Genomic DNA, 18,027 nt, shown 5'->3' with positions numbered 1-18,027 from the left:
ATTTCACTGTCAACCACACCGGATCAAACAAAAAATGCTGCAAACGGCTTTAAAGCCTTTTAGTCGGGTCTGGGGGAGTTTTTACTCCTAGTGTCTTCAGTTCGGGTAAAAGTATAAAGGCCAGACCAAAAATTTTGAATGAATGGAAAATGCTTTGCCCCACACTACTTGTGTGCACCTGGATGTCCTTTCAAATCCACATAAAAACATTCATAACATCGATCAGTGTAGGAGGCAAAGCATCAGACAACAAGCGGTTGATACAAAAGTGCTCTGTGTGCGTCCTCTTCACAATGTTCCCTTTTTTTCTAATAAAACCTTGGACAGGAGTTTTGATGTCTGAAAGATTTGGGAGATAAAAAGACACTGACAACTAAAATGGGATAGGTTTAAGAGAATAAGAAACCTTAAAGCCAATGCAAGTGTGGCCTGACCACATATTTAAGCATACTCTGGGCAAGCAGCTGTGAAGCCGTCTCTCCTTCTGAGGGTTCATCTGCCACCTTGCAGAGTCCTGGCTCACCGTATCACAAAGGATAAAACCTGGTGCATGGCTCGAACGGGGCTTCACAAGATACAATCATAAGAGTAACTGTCTGCAAGAGGAGATGAGAGGATTTATGAAATAGGGCCAGCGGGGAGGGCAAAGGACCGAGGAGAGGTAAAGTTTGTGTGTCCAAATAAGGTATATTTCAGAGTGTGTGAGAGTTAAGATATAACTTCTTTTGAAACACAAATTTGATGGATCACTCAATGTCATCTAACCAACTGTGAGAGCTTCAATGAGCTCTGGAGGCAGATTTTACAATCTATGTTTTATAAAAATTGATCACCTGACTGTTTATAATGAAGAATGTCAGTCATACCGGGGGAAAAAAAAAACTCAACTGCGGGGCGTTTTTTTCAAGCTTATTTCAGCTCATCGTTTGTGTTTTCCAGGCATCAGCGGCGTCAGGTTCTTAGAACCCGTCATACACAATCCCCTCAACAACATCGGCGGACACCAAGTCAACAGCAAGAGTGGAAGAGAGGGGAGCAGCTGAAAGAAGACGGATACTCTTCTCAGGACTTGGCGGAAACCAAGCAAGAGCTAACATTTTGCCCTTCATCACTTAAAAAAAGGAGACTCCAACTAATATTTTAACTCAATCTATTGATCACATATTTCCTATCCTCCACTCTGTTGTCTTTGCAACAACTGTGACTCCTAAAATGATCTTGCAGGGTGTGTGTTCGTGGCTGGAGGCGCTCACATCATTTGCTTTGTAAAGCAAATTTTAAAAAAATGTGTCACAAACTGGGAAAACGTGTATTTTGTTCCCTGAAGTGAGTTGCTTCGATTTGTTTCACTTGGACTCATTCACAGATACAGAGGGTAATTAACCTTCTGAGACTGTTGGCATAATTTTGAGAACATAGCGGGAGGAGCGCGACTGTCATACAGTTTAAGCTCACCGCTTAGACAAATTGTACACTCGTTATGCGAATTGATTAAAAGAGTGGTTTTGCTGTGATTTATCTTCTAAGAAGATGAGGAACAGTACCCTGCTGTCCACGGGAGGTGTGGTCATTAAACACTTCCAGGTATTTGCTCCGTGGTAGAGACTTGCATAGAGACTTGCTTCTGCACCAGCTGGTAAAACTGATGCTGTGTGTGCGGACACTTCATCTCACTAGTAGTCAGAAATAACATGCTGTTGATTGATCGAGCTGTCATCACATACACACACACACACACACACACACACACACACACACACACACACACACACACACACACACACACACACACACCAAGCAGATGGTTCTCTCATCACAGGCGGACAAATGACTTGTTTTTCTGTTTAATTCTTTGACTAGCTCTGCCACCACTGCACAGATCCAGAGAGACAGCACTAGAAAGAACTAGAAACCACTGACAGCTAACTGCTATATCCTGCCAACGCCCTGGACCAGTTTTAGGATCCGGGATCTACAATGTGATCCAGACTATCTCCGAGTTCATCACTTGTTTCCTCTAATATTACAAGGGCTGCACCATGAATCAACATGAATCATAATATGGTCTTTCATCACATCACGGGAAGATGCACTGCAATTTGTTAACAGGTATTTGTTTGACATAAAATTTGAAATTAAATATTATGGTGCTACAGAGATTTCCTGCCTACACATCATATTACAGACTTGAAAAAACAAACCAAAAAAAACCCATCTTAGTTTAATGCACATGCCCAGAAACAACCCACCATTGTCTATTAAAAGAATTTGAAATACACCTTAGAAAATTAATGTTTCTGTGTAATCATGCAGAACATAAAAACCAGTAGTAACAGCACGTGCAACACTGTCACGTTATAACGTTACAGTCGGCTTCATCTTGGTGGTTAAATAGAATGTGACCCCATTGGTAAACCAACAAAGGAAACACAATGTGAAGATTACTCTGTATTTAGATACATGTAGGAAGTAAACAAGACAACAACATATTTAACTCGATGAGTGCTCCCCGAATATCTTTTTTTGTTTAAAAAAAAAAAATTTTCCTCTGAAAACAGAAATTCAAGAATGTGAAAAGGGGAAACTAAAAAGCCCCTGGAGGGTACACCTGTAAGAGAGTGTCAGAAGCAGACAAGCCAGAGGAAAGTCTGTTCAGGAGAGGCAGACTGAAAAAAAGTTGATTAAAAAAAAAGTTGACTAAAGTTTAGAGTCAAACCCCAGAATGGCTCCTAAAATTAATAAATAAGTTAACAGTGTTAAATGTCCAGTTCCCTCATCTAAAAGTCAACAGGTTTGCAGTCAGAGGCCTGTAATAGTGTCTGTGGTTGACACAAATCTACAATAAGTCAGTAAATACCACTGTGCTTATGTGTATTAGAAATGTCGTTTGCTAAAAACTGGTTAAACGAGACTACAGGAGACAATAAACATCATTTTATTGAAAACAGATGAGCTGCACAAGCGGTTTGGGTGACGCTGACGTGTCCACGATGGTGTCGATGCTTCTTGCGGTAGCGTTTAGGCTTCGAAACCCATAAAAAATTCCATTCATTACGATTATCTTGAACAAACGAGGAAGTGTCATAACATTTATCTTGTCAAAGAGCAGATTTTCAGCAAAGATCCTATTTGCTTTAGGTCGAGTGAACCTGTGCTAACTTTTAGGTTAGCCTCCAAAAACGCATCATCCCTGCAGCACTCGATGGGATGAGAGACCAGAAATCAGTGTCATTAGCTGCTTAGCTCTTACCTTTAGCAACCTGGACATCATCCTTGGTGATCTTCCAGTCTACGTCCACACCAACAGCCCCCCAGCTGATCAGTGTGATTTCCAGACTCCTGTTGGCAACAGCCAGAACTGGACAACGCAGCTCCAGTTTGGGAGGAAGAGCAACAGTAACCTCTCCACGTGCAGAGACCTGAACACATAAAGATATAAAAACAATTACAAAATCATGTCATTGTTTGGAATATGCAGCCTGTCTTCCATAGCCTCACTCACCTCCTTGTGTCCAGCCCAGGCAATCAAACTGACCACATACTGTCCCGGAAGTCCATATTTGTGTGTCACTGCGCCGACTTCTGTTCCTGTTGTGTTGACACGAGATGAAAGGTCTCCGAAATCCCAGGAGAGTGTTACAGGAGTGACAGAGGAGGCGGCTGCGAAATCTATGTGGTCGTGAACACTTTGTAGTGGGAGAGGCTTCAGCGAGACCGAGAAGTCCACCGCAAACACATCGTGGGCCAGAGTCCACCCACATTCCTGTGCACAGATGGAACCATACGAGGGAGATGAGGTTTTTCTGTTAATATGCAGAAGTATTTAAAAGTAAAATAGTACTTTTTTTTTCGCTGTTAACTGTTAAGATGTTTGTGGTTTTACTATTATTTTTATGGTTTTAAATAAAATTTTGGTTTAATGGAACTTATGAACAGCTCTGGTTTAAAATAAACAAATCCTGATTTTCAATTGGATCTCTGAAGAACTTCTCATGAGTCGCTTTGTGCAGCAGCACTGCAGGAAACTGAATCTGAGGATGTAGAGAAGCAATTCAAGCCACAGAGGGAAGTTGTTGGTTGGATATAGGAAGGTTTAGAGGAAATCCTGAATCTGCTGTTTACAAAAGAAGAAACAAAGCAAGAGAACAAAACAGCTGAAGGAGGTTTGTATTAGAAGCAGCTCTTTAGAAAGTGAACACGCGACCGTAGTTTTAGAATGCGGCTCTGCAGGTATGCGTAAATTAATTCTTGACTCTGCAACAACAACAACAACAACAACAAAAACACACAACAAAACTTGTTACATCTGACCGCATCTGGACAACTGAGCGCTGCTAACCTTCATAACATGGGAGTTCGTGCAGGCAGCCGAACACTGAGATTCGCTGATGAAGTTTGGCTCAGAGTTTGTGCTGCACAGACACTCGTGCCTCGCCCCCAAACCCCCATAGCGGTGTGATGCAGAAAAGCACACGCTGTTACACTGTTCACGCGTGAAGTTGCCCGGTGTCGAGGAGGAGAAGATGACAAGCTCGCTCCGTCCTCCTCCTCCGCTGCTGCTGTCCTCCAGACAGGCTGCATAGTTCAGACCTGGAAAAGGAGAGGTGGTATGACTCGGCTTGTCTCACGTCTGTTGCCGTCGCTGTCAGGGTCAGCAAAGGCATGAAATGATTTACTCTCGTGTCTTATATCCGGAGGTCAGAATCATTCCTGTAAATACATCTCCATGACTTTTCCATGCTCCTGAGGAAAACTTATATGATGATTAATTGCTTGAAATTTCTATTTATGAATGAAAAATTCACAAAAGCAGCATACATTTAACTAAAATTAATGACAAGCTTGGTGGTTTTATACAACTTAAGTGAATTAAATCAAAATATACAAAAAAAAAACTTCTCACTTGATCTTAACTGGTATTTGTGAAGGAAAATTCCCAAAGTTTTCGAAAATTTTGGAATTTTATTTATTTTCGAAAACTTTTCCAGGCTGATACATGCCATGTGCAATGAAGGCATTAATAATGTGATGAGGGTAACCTCCTTAATAAAGGTTGCATCTGATCATTACCACATGTGAGCAAGCTGATGTTGAGCAGGGGTTGGTGGCGGAGCTCAGGAGGGTGTTTACAGAGCATGGCGTTCGGACGTCGAACTCGCACCCCTTTCTCCTGGAGCCAGCTGACCAGCCGGAAGAGCTTACAGTCGCACTCAAAAGGGTTATTGCTCAGGTCACTGGAAGAAGAGAGGACAAGGAGGAACGTGCTGTATCAGTGACGGTGAAACACTCCATGGAAATGTTAAAAAAAAAGGATTAAAGCTCGTGATTAGCTAATCTCAGCTAAATGAAAATATCATCGCTCAATTAACACTTTTGATCCACTGTTTCTAAGGACATTAAACAAAGTTCTGCCATCCAGTCCCCCATTAAGCTGGCTTGCTCTCCCTGCCTCCCCTACCAGAAGCTTCCTTCTTCAACTGTTATTAACATTTCCACGTTTCCCACATTTTGTATTGTAAACTGTTTTCTTGTCTGTAACAACATCTACTGCACGTCTGTCCGTCCTGGGTGAGGGATCCCTCCTCTGTTGCTCACCCTGAGGTTTCTCAGATTTTTCCCTGTTAAAAGGGTTTTCTATGGAGTTTTTCCTCAGTCGATGTGAGGGTCTGAGGGCAGAGGATGTTGTTATGATGCCATGTGAAGCCCTTTGAGACAAACTGTTTGTGAAAACGGGCTATACAAATAAAATTGCCTTGCCTTGCCTTTACTTCACTTTAAAACTTAAAAGCCACCAAGAGCCATAATCAGTGTTATTAATTATGAGCCTGTTCTATTTAGTAACTTCCATTGTTAAGTACCAGGATCCTGGGCCACCTAAATAGAACAGGGCCATAATTATTATTTATTACGCCTAAGTTTACCATCCTTGGCCCATACAGTTTTGTGAAAGTGGAAGAGGAAAGTCCTACCACTTCACCATGAGAAGAGGAGCTTTGTGTGTTTTCATTTAATATTTTAACTTTTTGAAAAATATCTCTGAGTACCAAGAAAAGCACTTAATATATGAAATATAATTGGTTTTCAATCATTATTGCTATTATTGAGAGATAATCTAGGCCCTGCTTTGCTGTGTGGTTTTGCAGCTAAAACCTTCATGTGGGATTGTAATTACGACAATAGGACACCAATGAAATATTATTCCCAATCCTCGCGCCGGATTTGACAAATATCTCAAAATTGTAATACTTTTGCTCGAAACAAATTTATTCTCATATTTGCACTCTACACAGCTGCACTCTTGTCTTCTTTCTCTTGCATATACTTCTTAACATAAATGAATACAGTATCCGTTTGTATATATTCGTTTTAAATGTTAGTTTACCCCTTTACAAGACTATTCTTCTTGTTTTCACCATACTATGTGGAAGTAAGATCAGCGGAATCGCAGTCCTTGTATGTGTGCATATGCTCGGTCATACTTTGTTTCATTACAACGTTACTCATTAATTCATGAGCAATTTTAGTCACGAGAAAAAATAGTTTCCATTTGTGAAGCATAATTAAGTACAAAATACAGTAATAAAAAAACCAAAGTATATAGGTTCATTCAAGGCCGGTGCTCTGTCAGTGCTGGAGCCCTTGGCAAGATTTTAGATCAAATCTCTTGGATTTATGATAGAATTAATACTTGCCGAACACTGAAAATCCTGCCCATGCAAATAAATAGGAATATCTTTTCACCGAGGCAACAACAATATATCTCACAGGCTTAGTGCAGTCGGGGGTTAAACTATGTCTGTGCTTTATCATTTATTTAACCATCAAAGCTGCATCTTCCAAGTAATAATCCACCTGACAAACCAAAAAAACATACAGGAAGGAAACGAAAATACAAATGCAGCGACCCCCCCCCCCCCCCCAACCTTCATCCCCACACAGTTTTAATCACTTGTCTAAGCTGTTTAGCTTAAGAAGGTACCAACACAATGGGGGATTCAAATAACATCCGAAATCTCCATCAAGAAGTCATGTAATCACAGTTGAAGCAGGGAGGATAACGCCAGCGCTCCAGGCAGGCACCCCTGCTCTCCGGTGCAATCACTTCACCGTAGCAGGAAAATATTTATAGCTTCGCTCCTCGTTTTCTTTTGACCTCAGTCACCTCGTGTATATCCAGAATGTCCTGACATAATTGAATGATCTTTATGGCACATCCTTCCTATTGAGATTTGATACTAATAATGGTCTGTTCTCTCTTTGTAGACCTTGAGCAACACAGACTCACAGAAAACCTCAAGTTGGTTGAAGGAGTGAAACAATCGATTCCTGCTGCGTCTATGGGTCTCACCATCACTCTCACTCAGTCTGCTCCTCTCACCGCCACATCTACCACTGCCTCCATTCAAGCCCCCGTCAAACACATTCATACGATGCTCATTCACCGTATTGCAGCCAGGGAAATCTCTCTACACTCACATTCAGCTTTTAAATGTTGTGTCTGTGCGACACTGAGTAAGTAGTTTTTGTGTCTCTGATTACAAAAGCTCCAACAGCAACTGTGCATCAGCTAAGCAACAATGACAATGGTTACCCATGGATACATATTTGGAGCCTCCGCCAGATACACACTCTAGCTTTGATACGTAGAATTCAGCTGAGGCTCTCCACATGTCAAGGGTCAGGAAGCTTAAAAAAGCCAGACAAGACCAGGATGAAGCAAAGCTCCTTTCTCCTGCCTGAGTTAGGGATCATCAACCTTCCAAGCCCCAACCTCAGGTTTTTTTCTTCCAGGCCTCTTACATCCATCCATTTCCTTCTGCTTATTACTGTTAAGGGTCACGGTGGGCTGGAGACAAAAAAATTTCCCAGCCAACTTCGGGCCAGAGGCAGGGTACATCTCCGGTCGGGCCACCACTCTATCACAGGGCCAACACATACAGACAAACAACCATTCACACTCAGAGCCACACCTAAAGTCAATGCAGTGAATGGTTGAACCTAACTTCGTGTCTTTGGACTGTGGGAGGAAGCTGGAGTACCTGGATAGAACCCACACAGGAACAGGGAGAACATGGAGACTCACACAGAAAAGCCCCAGGTTCAAACCCAGAGCCTTCTTGCTGTGAGGCGACAGTGCTGGCCACTGCACCACTGTGCCGCCCTCAAGGCCTCTTGCAGATGCCAAATATGTCTTTCATCCAATCCACGACACAACATCACTTATTATCTGCCATCAAGGTCAGAGTACTGTATATCAAAACTGCTTGAATTTTGTTGACAATGTTTCAACTCCCATCCAAGACACTTAATTCAAGAAAGTCCAATTGACTTAATTTCCCATTTGGATATGGACTTAATTAAACCGCACTTCACCTTCCCACATCCTATGATATGTGATGAATCTTGGGAAGGTGAAGTGCACGAGTAAAAATGATCTCAATCAAAAACATGAATTGCACGTCTCCTTGAGAAGTCTCCAGGATGGACTGTAGGGTTCAAACAAAATTGAAACCCCTTTATTACACATGGAAGTAAGGCAGTAACACAAAAAAGACCCAGAAGTGCTTCTCCTCCAGAAGCTGCATCCCACAATAAATCTTATCATCTGTGAGATGCTCCATTATTCCGACTGAACCAGTACCAGGAAGAGTTCTACAGTAGATCTTGACGTCATTCCCACTGTGACAGAAGCCTCTTGCAGTATCTGGAATCAAATAACTCACCATTACGAGTTTCTACCTCCATTGCAGGCCATGATGTCTCCGATGACTTCCTTCTCATAGAGATGGTCCTTCACTATGTCACTTGTAGTATCAGTGTGAAAGTAACTTGCTGAAGCGTCTGACAAAACAACTCAACCTAAACTAGCCCAAGCCTGTCAGGTCATGCCCGCCCACTCGACTGGTCATCAGTCATTGGCAGTCTCCACCTACACCAACCTCGGTGGATTCCCATCTTCAGAGTCATTATTGCAGCGCTCCAAACTTTCAGAGCAACAGCCGCCCAAGTCTGACTTTGACCTGCGGTCATCACAGTCTCCTGAGCCTATAAACAGAACTCTGAGCCTCCGGTTCCCTGATTCCACCAGTGCGTCTGCCTGCTCACTGTGGACACAGTCTGTTCAGCCCCAGTTCCTTGCTGTTGGTTTGGACATTAATGTACTCGCAGCTGTATGTCAGACTCCAGTCTCATCAGGGCCACATCAGCCCTGTTCCTGGCTCTCCACCTGAGCTGTCCTCCGCCATTAAGCTGTCCACCCTCGTGCTACTACTTCAATCTTCCTTGATAAATGTCCTCGCTTATTGCAGGTCTCGACTCCGTCCCCACCCCACCAAATCTGCGGAGGGATGCAAGTTGTACGTAGAGTCATCCTCCAGACTTGCATCACAGAACTCAATGATGATCATGACCGATTTGTCTGTGTTTTCAGGTTGTCCCTGTTCCAGTCTCCAAATTCCTCTCTCCCTGCTGCCAGTGGGCACAGTGACATTCCGAGCCTGGAATGTATGGTTGTGTGAGGGCTGCTCTGAGATTAAAGAAAACGAATACACATTTACTGAAATAACTGCTCAGGCCAGAAGAGGAGATGGTGTGTGTGTGTGTGTGTGTGTGTGTGTGTGTGTAAATGCGTAGGAGGAAAAATGATGCCAAGAAGTAAACCAGTCACAGCTGTTGTGGTCTGAAGCACTGTGACACGGAGTTGGCGACGTAGGGTATGCAGCCACGCGTACCTACGCCATGGCTTATAGTGTTGAGTCAGTGCAGAGGTAGAAACCCAGAATGTACAACCCCTCTGTGAATTGTGAGACTTAAATCGTGCATCTGCGAGAAACATCTGAAAGCAGCGAGAACCCATTTACCAGTGTAATCTGAACACCGTGCCACTGGTGCTTGGAGAGACGGATACTTGTGTCTGTCTATTATCAACGTGCCACTCTCACTTTGCTCAAGAGTCTGCACATGAAGAAAACTTTACTCATCAAAGACCTTGTGAGGAGTAATTACTACTCACCAACTCCCACTGTAGGCAGAAATAGAGCTTCATTTATGTTACGTGTGCTGCCGGAGCACGTGTGGTCACATGTGCTGGTGCATATGTATGCATGCGCTTAAAAATAGGATCCAATAGTGTCAGATTTATCTTTTGATTTTTTTTTCTTGGGGAGTTGCGTGAGACAGAGACAAACAGGGAATAAGACTGAAGAGTGATTACTTACATTTGGGTTAAATTGCAAAGGTTGTCGCAAATTCTTTCTTCAATGGTGGTGATTTGGTTGTTGCTCAAATTGCTGAAACAGAACAGACATGTCACTTAGATTAAGATGTCACTGACAAGGAATCATTTTGTCAAGATTTATTTAATGATGCTTTGAGAAATATGACTCTTAGCAGATAACTGCCTCTGCTGCGTTATAATACAACTGTAAATTGATACGAAATCACTTTTGAGTTATCAAAGAAAATATCATTCGTCAAATCCTGCTGGGCAGAACTGACATCTGACTCAGGTGGAGATCAACACTCAACCAGGTGATAGACTATTGAGGGGATTTTCCTTTTCCCCTCTTCACACACACGTGCATGCGCAAACACACACACACACACACACACACACACACACACACACACACACACACACACACACACACACAAAAACGTAGACTCTCTCTTCTCCCTACTCCTTTTCTCCTCTCTCAGCCTCCCTCCCTCATCCATCCAGCAGGCTACATAATGGAGCCGTTGTGTGGCGGTTTTGGAAGGAGCTGATGGAAACCACCAGAGTCCTCTCTCATCTCTCACACACACACACACACACACACACACACACACACACACACACACACACACACACACACACACACACACACACACACACACAAACTTGTTCTTAAACGCCCATTCAATGGGTGGAAGAAATAAGGTAATGGATGGAGGGAGAGATGGACAGATGGAGAGAGGGATGGAGGGAGGTGTGGAGAGCCTGGAGCGGTAAGCTGTAATTGAACTTAATCGTGCTTTGATTAGTGTGTGTGTGTGTGTGTGTGTGTGTGTGTGTGTGTGTGTGTGTGTGTGCATGCGCTACGTATGTTGTTTTTTTTAAGCTTTCTGGTCCAGCTAACTTGCTCCTGGGATTGCTGCCTACTTAAATCCAGACTAAACCGAGCCTGTCTCTCTCCGGTCTTTTTCACCTCCTTGCTTTACTCCTCTCCCCTCTCCCTCCTCTCCTGTCCTCCCCTCTTCTCCATATTGTCCCTGGTCTCTGTACTCACAGAATTGAAAGCGGCCCGCAGCAGAATACTCCTCTGGGGAGAATATTGATCCTGTTCTCTTGTAGGTACCTGAAATATGAATAAATACAAAAATGGATGATAGAGAATTTTAATTTTCTTAAAACAGCAGCACAAGTTTGTGTACTCACAGCTCTCGGAGGCCAGTGTGGCGGTCAAGCAGACTGGTATCAAGGGAGGAGATGCGGTTCTTGGACAGATCTCTGTTAAGGGAAAAAAAAACCCACATATTCATATTTTAATGCATGTGACAGCAAGACTATTGCACACACACACACACGCACACACACACACACACACACACACACACAAACACACAAACAAACTTGTTCTTTAACGCGCATTCATGCCACCCCATGTTCCAAGTAAATGTGATCATCACCTGGCAGAGCTGGGAATATAAATGCAGGGGAAAGTGAAGGTAAAAACGTAGCTCATATACAGGAGACATGGGCCCAGATTGGCATTCAATGATTTATATCACAACTTCCATACACAGAGGTAAATTAAAGAGGCGTTGAAGAGCCATGTAAAACAAAATAAATACAGTGAAAAGAGACAGAATTACTGTTCTTTTGGTTACAGGCAGATGGACATCACCTCTGTTATGGCACAACATCATCTTATATCTTTAAAATGGTCCTGTTTACAGTTTATTCAGTCATTGAAAGAGCTTCTTTTTTTGTTTTACTAAATTGCAGCTTGCAGAGTGTGACAGGAAATCAGTGGAGGGAGAGAGAGAGAGACAGAGAGAAAGAGAGAGAGAGGGGGGGGGAGAGAGAGAGAGAGAGAGGGAGAAAGGATGAAGTATAACAGATGGTATTTGTCTAAGGCGTCCAACCCAACCACTCGCTGGATGTCTGAAATTGTCCGATCCTCAATCAAAGTGAGGAAAAACACAAATTGCCTAATTTGGGTGATGACTAACAGGGCTTCATCATCCATTGCACAATTTGAAATACACCTTTTGGATCAGCAGGACGGCCACATGATCACATGATAAGGTCATGTATCTTGACTTCCTCTTCATCACTGATAACAAATGGTGGCGGATGGTGAATCACTCAAAATTGCAGCTATTAAAGAATAATTATTGAATTATGTTAAAGAGTAATTCAACATGCACAAATACTGGACATGAACATGTCTCTACAGCGGCTCTGTTTACCTGCCACACTGAGCGTGCAGCTTCTGCGTTCTGATGTGGTTTTTTAAGCGGGAACCTGAGCGTGTCTCACAGACATCCACTGGAGATTCGATGTAAATACAGGACTGCGTCTACAGAGTGACTGGACTGATCTTTTCTAATACGTGATGGATAAAAAAACTCACAATGTTGCACCACTGCCTCACATTTCCTCTGCAAGTATAACAATCATTCCTGAAAAGATTGCTAACATTTTGTACATATTTCTATGCAGTTTCTGTTATTTATTCATAGTACTCTCACTCGAAGAAGGAAAAAAAAAACGAGGAGCAGCTCGAACATTGGACATTGTAGTCAGTGTAGCAGCCTCCATCGATTTTTTCCCCCTCTAAGAGGTGAAATAATACGACAAACAAGGAGACAGAGAAGATGAGGTGCCAGACAGACAAATGCCAATTACAATTAAATAGTGTGTATGGGGAAAAAAAGATTCGATTAGGTGAGACATGGGGTTAGTGTGTTTGTCAGTGTGCACAGATGTATTAATTGAGAGTCCATGGTGTTTATCATCATATAAAACACTGCAGGAATGAAACAAGGAGGGACAAAGAAAAAAGAACAATTACAGCAATTGGTGTCTGTATTTTCCTTTTCTCCTTAGGAGTTTTAATCTAAGCTTATTTTTTGCTTTGACCAGCTTTTTCTTTTCACCTCTTTGTAACTTAATGTGCGATGTATCCTATATACAGAACTGCACATCAGAAGAAAAGAGACGAGAGAAATGATTAAAAAAAGGATTATTATATTAAAAGGCGGTTGCTTGTGTTGTGTACACTGACACACGTGCAGATGCATTCACATAAACACACACTCCTCTTGAGTCACAACAGCTGCAAGTGGCTGCTTCTGTTGCTGTGATAGACTTTCATGATTTTTGCTCAGAAAACACTGAATTTTAGAAGCAAGAAATAGAAATTGTGTATGTACCAGTCTGTGTGTGTAAACACTCACACACACACGACTGCACTTTGAGGTGCATTCAAAGTTTTTCAATTTTCCAGACTGACTGACCTTCAGTTCTTAAAGTATTGATGGACTGTTATTTCTCTTTACTTTGCTGATTGGTTCTTTCTTAATATGAATTCTAACAGTTGTCAAATAGAGCTGTCAGCTGTGACCCAACCTGACTTCTGCACATCACAACTGATGGTCCCAACCCTGTTAAGAAGGTGAGAAATTCCAAAAATGAACCCTGACAAGGCGAACCTGTGAAGTGAAAACCATTTCAGGTGATGACATCATGAAGCTCACTGGAGCTCCCTTGAGGAATCCAACATATATTTAGTTATTTAACATCTTTTTTCTTTGCTACATAACTCCATAAATCTTGCTTCATATATTTGATGTCTTCAGTATGTATCTGATGTAGGAAGTAGTCAAAATAAAGAAAACCGCTGAATGTGAAGTTGTGTCCAAACTTTTGACAAAAATGTGAAAATGTAACGTGCAGTACTCATTTAAGGTCATATGTTTCAAAAAGAAGGTTTTTAAATGTTCAGCCACAGAATCAACTATTATGACGACTCAGTATGATGGTTTAATGCCATCGCCGTATGTGGGGTAGGGGTAAAAATGTAGCACATATAAGAGGATGCTTGATGAGCAGAAGAGGCTGAGTGGGAGTGACACATGAAGTTGTTTGTGTTAATAAGACAGAGGAGTTTGGCAATTAGACGGCATTCTTTATATGGACTCTAAGAATAGCAGGCAATCCTCCTGAGGTCTCCACAGTTTTGCATGTGTGAATGAAGTGGAGTTAGTAGATGGAGTTGGAACTCTTCAGATGAGTCATCACCAGGAACATCCGGAAAAAAACAGATGATAATGGGTAGGATGTGGGCTGCGAGGAGCGGATCCCTGGGATGGATTTCTGGAGCTAACACTAGTACGGGTGGAGACGGGTGGAGGTGGACACAGCAGCCGCACATGGGGGAAGAGCAGAGATGTCATAGCAGTTCAAGGACAGCTGGGACGTCTCGGGCTGTTTGATATGACGGAATATAAACTGCGTGATGACCGAACAAAGCCGGACATTTATTCATTTTCCATAGTTTATCACATCGTATTGCAAAACCTTGCTTTGCTTCATTTTATTTGCTCCATTCTATTGTTAAAAGGGGAGCCAAATTCACTCGCCTTCTTCTGTCGTCCAGATGGGGTTTGGTTTTGATGTTTTTAAGAAAATTCACATGTGATGTGACTTGATTTCATAGTTTATGTCGACACTTTAACTCAAAGTTATCCAATAAAAAGGAAAAAAACCAAAAACAAACATGAGTAAATACTTTTCATTAGCTGAAAACATACAGTAATAAGACACTCGAAGAAAATACCACAGACAAAATTGTATCACTTCACTGAAATGCATTAAATACAAACCACCATAAAAGAACACGAATACGCAACACTATTGTGATTGCAATATGATCTAGAATATTAGGAGGGAATATTGATATTTTTAGATATTCATTTTAAAAAACAAAGCTATCATGTCGTTATTCTATGGGACTCTCTGTTAAACGATGTTTCCTTCTTCTGTAAAGGATGACGTGTAGCCAGGATGTGTCTGCCACAACACAACATGTAACAGCAGATGGTATTTCGACAACCCACAGCTAATGTAAAGAGGTTTAATTAAACCCGTGAACAAAACTGGCCTTCATGAAATGATCAGTAACTATCAATACCATCACTACATCACAATGAGGCCTATGAACATGTCATCACTTGTAGCTGGAGTTGTTTCAGAGAGAAAACAGTAGATAAATAAATGACAAAGGAAATGAGGAAAAGTAAAATGATGGACTGCCAACACAAACACAGAGAGCAGAGAGGAGAAAGACCAGTGGGGCTGAGCTCAGTGACTTCAGTCTCTCGTCTCCGCCGCGAAGCCTCAGCTGCACGTGAGAGCAAGGAAACAAAAGAGGGAGAAAGAGAAAAAAATAAAACGAGGAGCCAGAGGTTGTGAGAGGACAGAATGCAGACTGTATTTGTGTGTGTGTTTGTGTGTGTGTGTGTGTGTATGTGTGTGTGTGTGTGTGTGTGTGTGTGTGTGTGTGTGTGTGTGTTTGTGTTTGGAGTTTGGGAGACTACATGATGCTGCTGGCTTGGAGGAAAACAATAAACTAACAGATTCTAGAACATATTTCTATTCTCACATTAGACACTCATTTCACAGAAATTAAAAATGAAAAATGTGTATGCACGTGTATGAGAATGCACTCCCCACTCTCTCTCTCTCTCTCTTTCTAGTGTGTGTGTGTTTGTGTGTGTGTATGAACAGAGCAGGACGCCCATTCCCAAAAGGAAACATCTGTACATTCCAGACAAGCTGTGTAAGAAAGATAGAGAGCAAGAGAGAGAGGGAGAGAGGGAGAGAGAGAGAGAGAGGGAGAGAGAGAGATCACTTCTGCTAAACCCATCAGAAGACACGGGGCAGCAGAAAGACGCTACATTTACGAGTTGATCATTTGCACATCAGGCTAACACCCCATCTTATGTAATGCCAGGTGTGTGTGTGTGTGTGTGTATGTGTTTGTTTTAGCCTCTTACTATAAATAAAAACTTTCTTACATAGTGTATTGGAGAATTAGGAGAAAGTGTGTGTGTGTGTTTAGCATGACCATATAATGTGACCTTCAGTATGTCTATTAGCAGCAAGCTGCTGTTCTCTCAGCTACCTTTACACACATGGTTTTGCTTACACATGCACACACACATACACATAAACACACACACTGCATAGTATACTTGAGCTATAGGCCTGCTCACAAACACCCACAGCACACATATGGTTCTGTTTTGCTAACAGTGTGGCCAATGATCTAACCGCTCCTTATAAGGCCTGTCTGGTGCCACTTCTTCTGAGCTGGAGGATGGGAACACACACTCGCGCGCGCGCACACACACACACACACACACACACACTGCTCAGGCAGTCGGGACGACAGGGGAGGAGTGGGCATGAGCTCACTAGTGGAAACGATAAATCTGAGCAGAAGAATGCGCAGTGATGGGAACTAAATTAAAGAAATGTAGATGACGAAAGATTCTTTTGCATAACAATATGAAAATAAAACAAGAGTGTTTGGTGATAAAAACTGTGCTGTAGGTCTGATTGTAGGACAGTTTAGCTTCATCACGGTGGTGAAGTGCTCCAAGTCGCTGTAAGTGAAGGCCGGCGCTCCACTAACCCACTAAACACAGACTGCTCTGTGGTCTCTTTCATCCCCCTCAGCCTCCCTCTGCCACTCCCTCACCCACTCACTTCTCCCACTTTCTTTCCTTCTTCTTTTCTCCTTGCGTCGCTCTGCTGGTTTTGTTTATATTCAAAAGGCAGGGCAGATCTGTGCGAGCGGGACAGGAAGTGGAGCAGGAGCAGACAGAAGTAAGGAGGACTAAAGGATGATGGAGCAGGAGATGAGGGAGAACAATAGCCCCACTGTGGCCCGTCTCTCCCAAACTGATGCCAGCCGCCACCTCAGGACGAGAAGGAGAGAGAGAGTGTGTGTGTGTGTGTGTGTGTGTGTGTGTGTGTGTGTGTGTGTGTGTGTGGGTGTGTGTGTGGGTGTGTGTGAGCGTTGGGGCCTCAGGGTTAGTTGGGCACTTTCCCCTGTGTGGAAAGGCAGTGGGGACGGGGTAATAGCTGGGTGATTGAAGACATTTGGTTTAAAAAGTCTAACATTCAGTTTCACAGTCTGCCTGGCTGGGTCACAAACACGCTCCTCTCCTCTTTAGAACATTCTGTCCATTTTTCCAGCTGCTGCTGCCTCGCTTGTCTGGTGTCCAGCTGGAAAGTGTAGGGCAGCTGTGTGCAGTGGTTGAACGAACACACACACAGGCGCGCGCACATGCGCGCTTGCACACACACTTACATGCTGTCAATGCATGCAGGAAAAATAAAAATTCTGCATAGCTGTCATGAGCTCACTGAACTCTCTTCCGAGTAAATGAAACTGTGTCAGTCTGACAGTCGTAAACTATCCCAGCATCACACACAGGCCTGCCGACCTAAAACTTCCAACTCCTGCCACAGTTTAAAGGAAAATACAAATTAATACTGGATTTAACAATTAAATAAAAACAAGAACAAACACAAAACTCATTTCTATTTAGCCATTTCTCCCCAAAACATGTACATGCACATCAAAAATGAAAACTCGATCAATGAAAAAAATATGTGCCCTTTAACAGAAGGGCAAAAAGGAACAAATATTTTGAATTAAAAAAATTACATTCTGGGAGCTGCTTCTCTTCCTCCATCTCTGTCTTTTATTGAGCAAAGATGTACAGTATTATTAAATCTCCTGTTAAGTAATATTCATAATCCTTCACAAGGAAAAGAAAACTGAGAAATATAATTACACCAGGGATGCACGGTGGTGCAGTGGTTAGCACTGTGGCCTCACAGCAAGAAGGTTCCGGGTTCGAGTCCCGGCTCCATCACAGGATCTTTCTGTGTGGAGTCTGCATGTTCTCCCTGTTCCTGTGTGGGTTCTCTCTGGCACTCTGGCTTCCTCCCACAGTCCAAAG

The 18,027-nt window shown here is 42.6% G+C and overlaps 1 protein-coding gene across 1 annotated transcript in view; it reads right to left on the bottom strand.

Moving 5' to 3' along the window:
- Positions 1 to 18,027, bottom strand: part of pkd1a (polycystic kidney disease 1a) — a 74,541-nt gene that overhangs the window by 43,919 nt on the left and 12,595 nt on the right. Inside the window, exons 2-8 of the mRNA XM_086210971.1 lie at positions 11,420 to 11,491; positions 11,271 to 11,339; positions 10,218 to 10,289; positions 5,071 to 5,234; positions 4,340 to 4,590; positions 3,503 to 3,763; positions 3,251 to 3,419 (exon numbers count right to left, since the gene is read on the bottom strand). Coding sequence (XP_086067097.1) covers positions 3,251 to 3,419; positions 3,503 to 3,763; positions 4,340 to 4,590; positions 5,071 to 5,234; positions 10,218 to 10,289; positions 11,271 to 11,339; positions 11,420 to 11,491 — 1,058 coding nt within the window. The remainder of the gene's footprint in view (positions 1 to 3,250; positions 3,420 to 3,502; positions 3,764 to 4,339; positions 4,591 to 5,070; positions 5,235 to 10,217; positions 10,290 to 11,270; positions 11,340 to 11,419; positions 11,492 to 18,027) is intronic.

The sequence above is a fragment of the Aulostomus chinensis genome, chromosome 8 (genome assembly GCF_037954235.1).
Source record: "Aulostomus chinensis isolate RoL2024-O1b breed Wild chromosome 8, RoL_Achi_v1.0, whole genome shotgun sequence".
Taxonomy (NCBI): Eukaryota; Metazoa; Chordata; class Actinopteri; order Syngnathiformes; family Aulostomidae; genus Aulostomus; species Aulostomus chinensis.
This window is presented reverse-complemented; position numbering and strand designations above follow the sequence as displayed.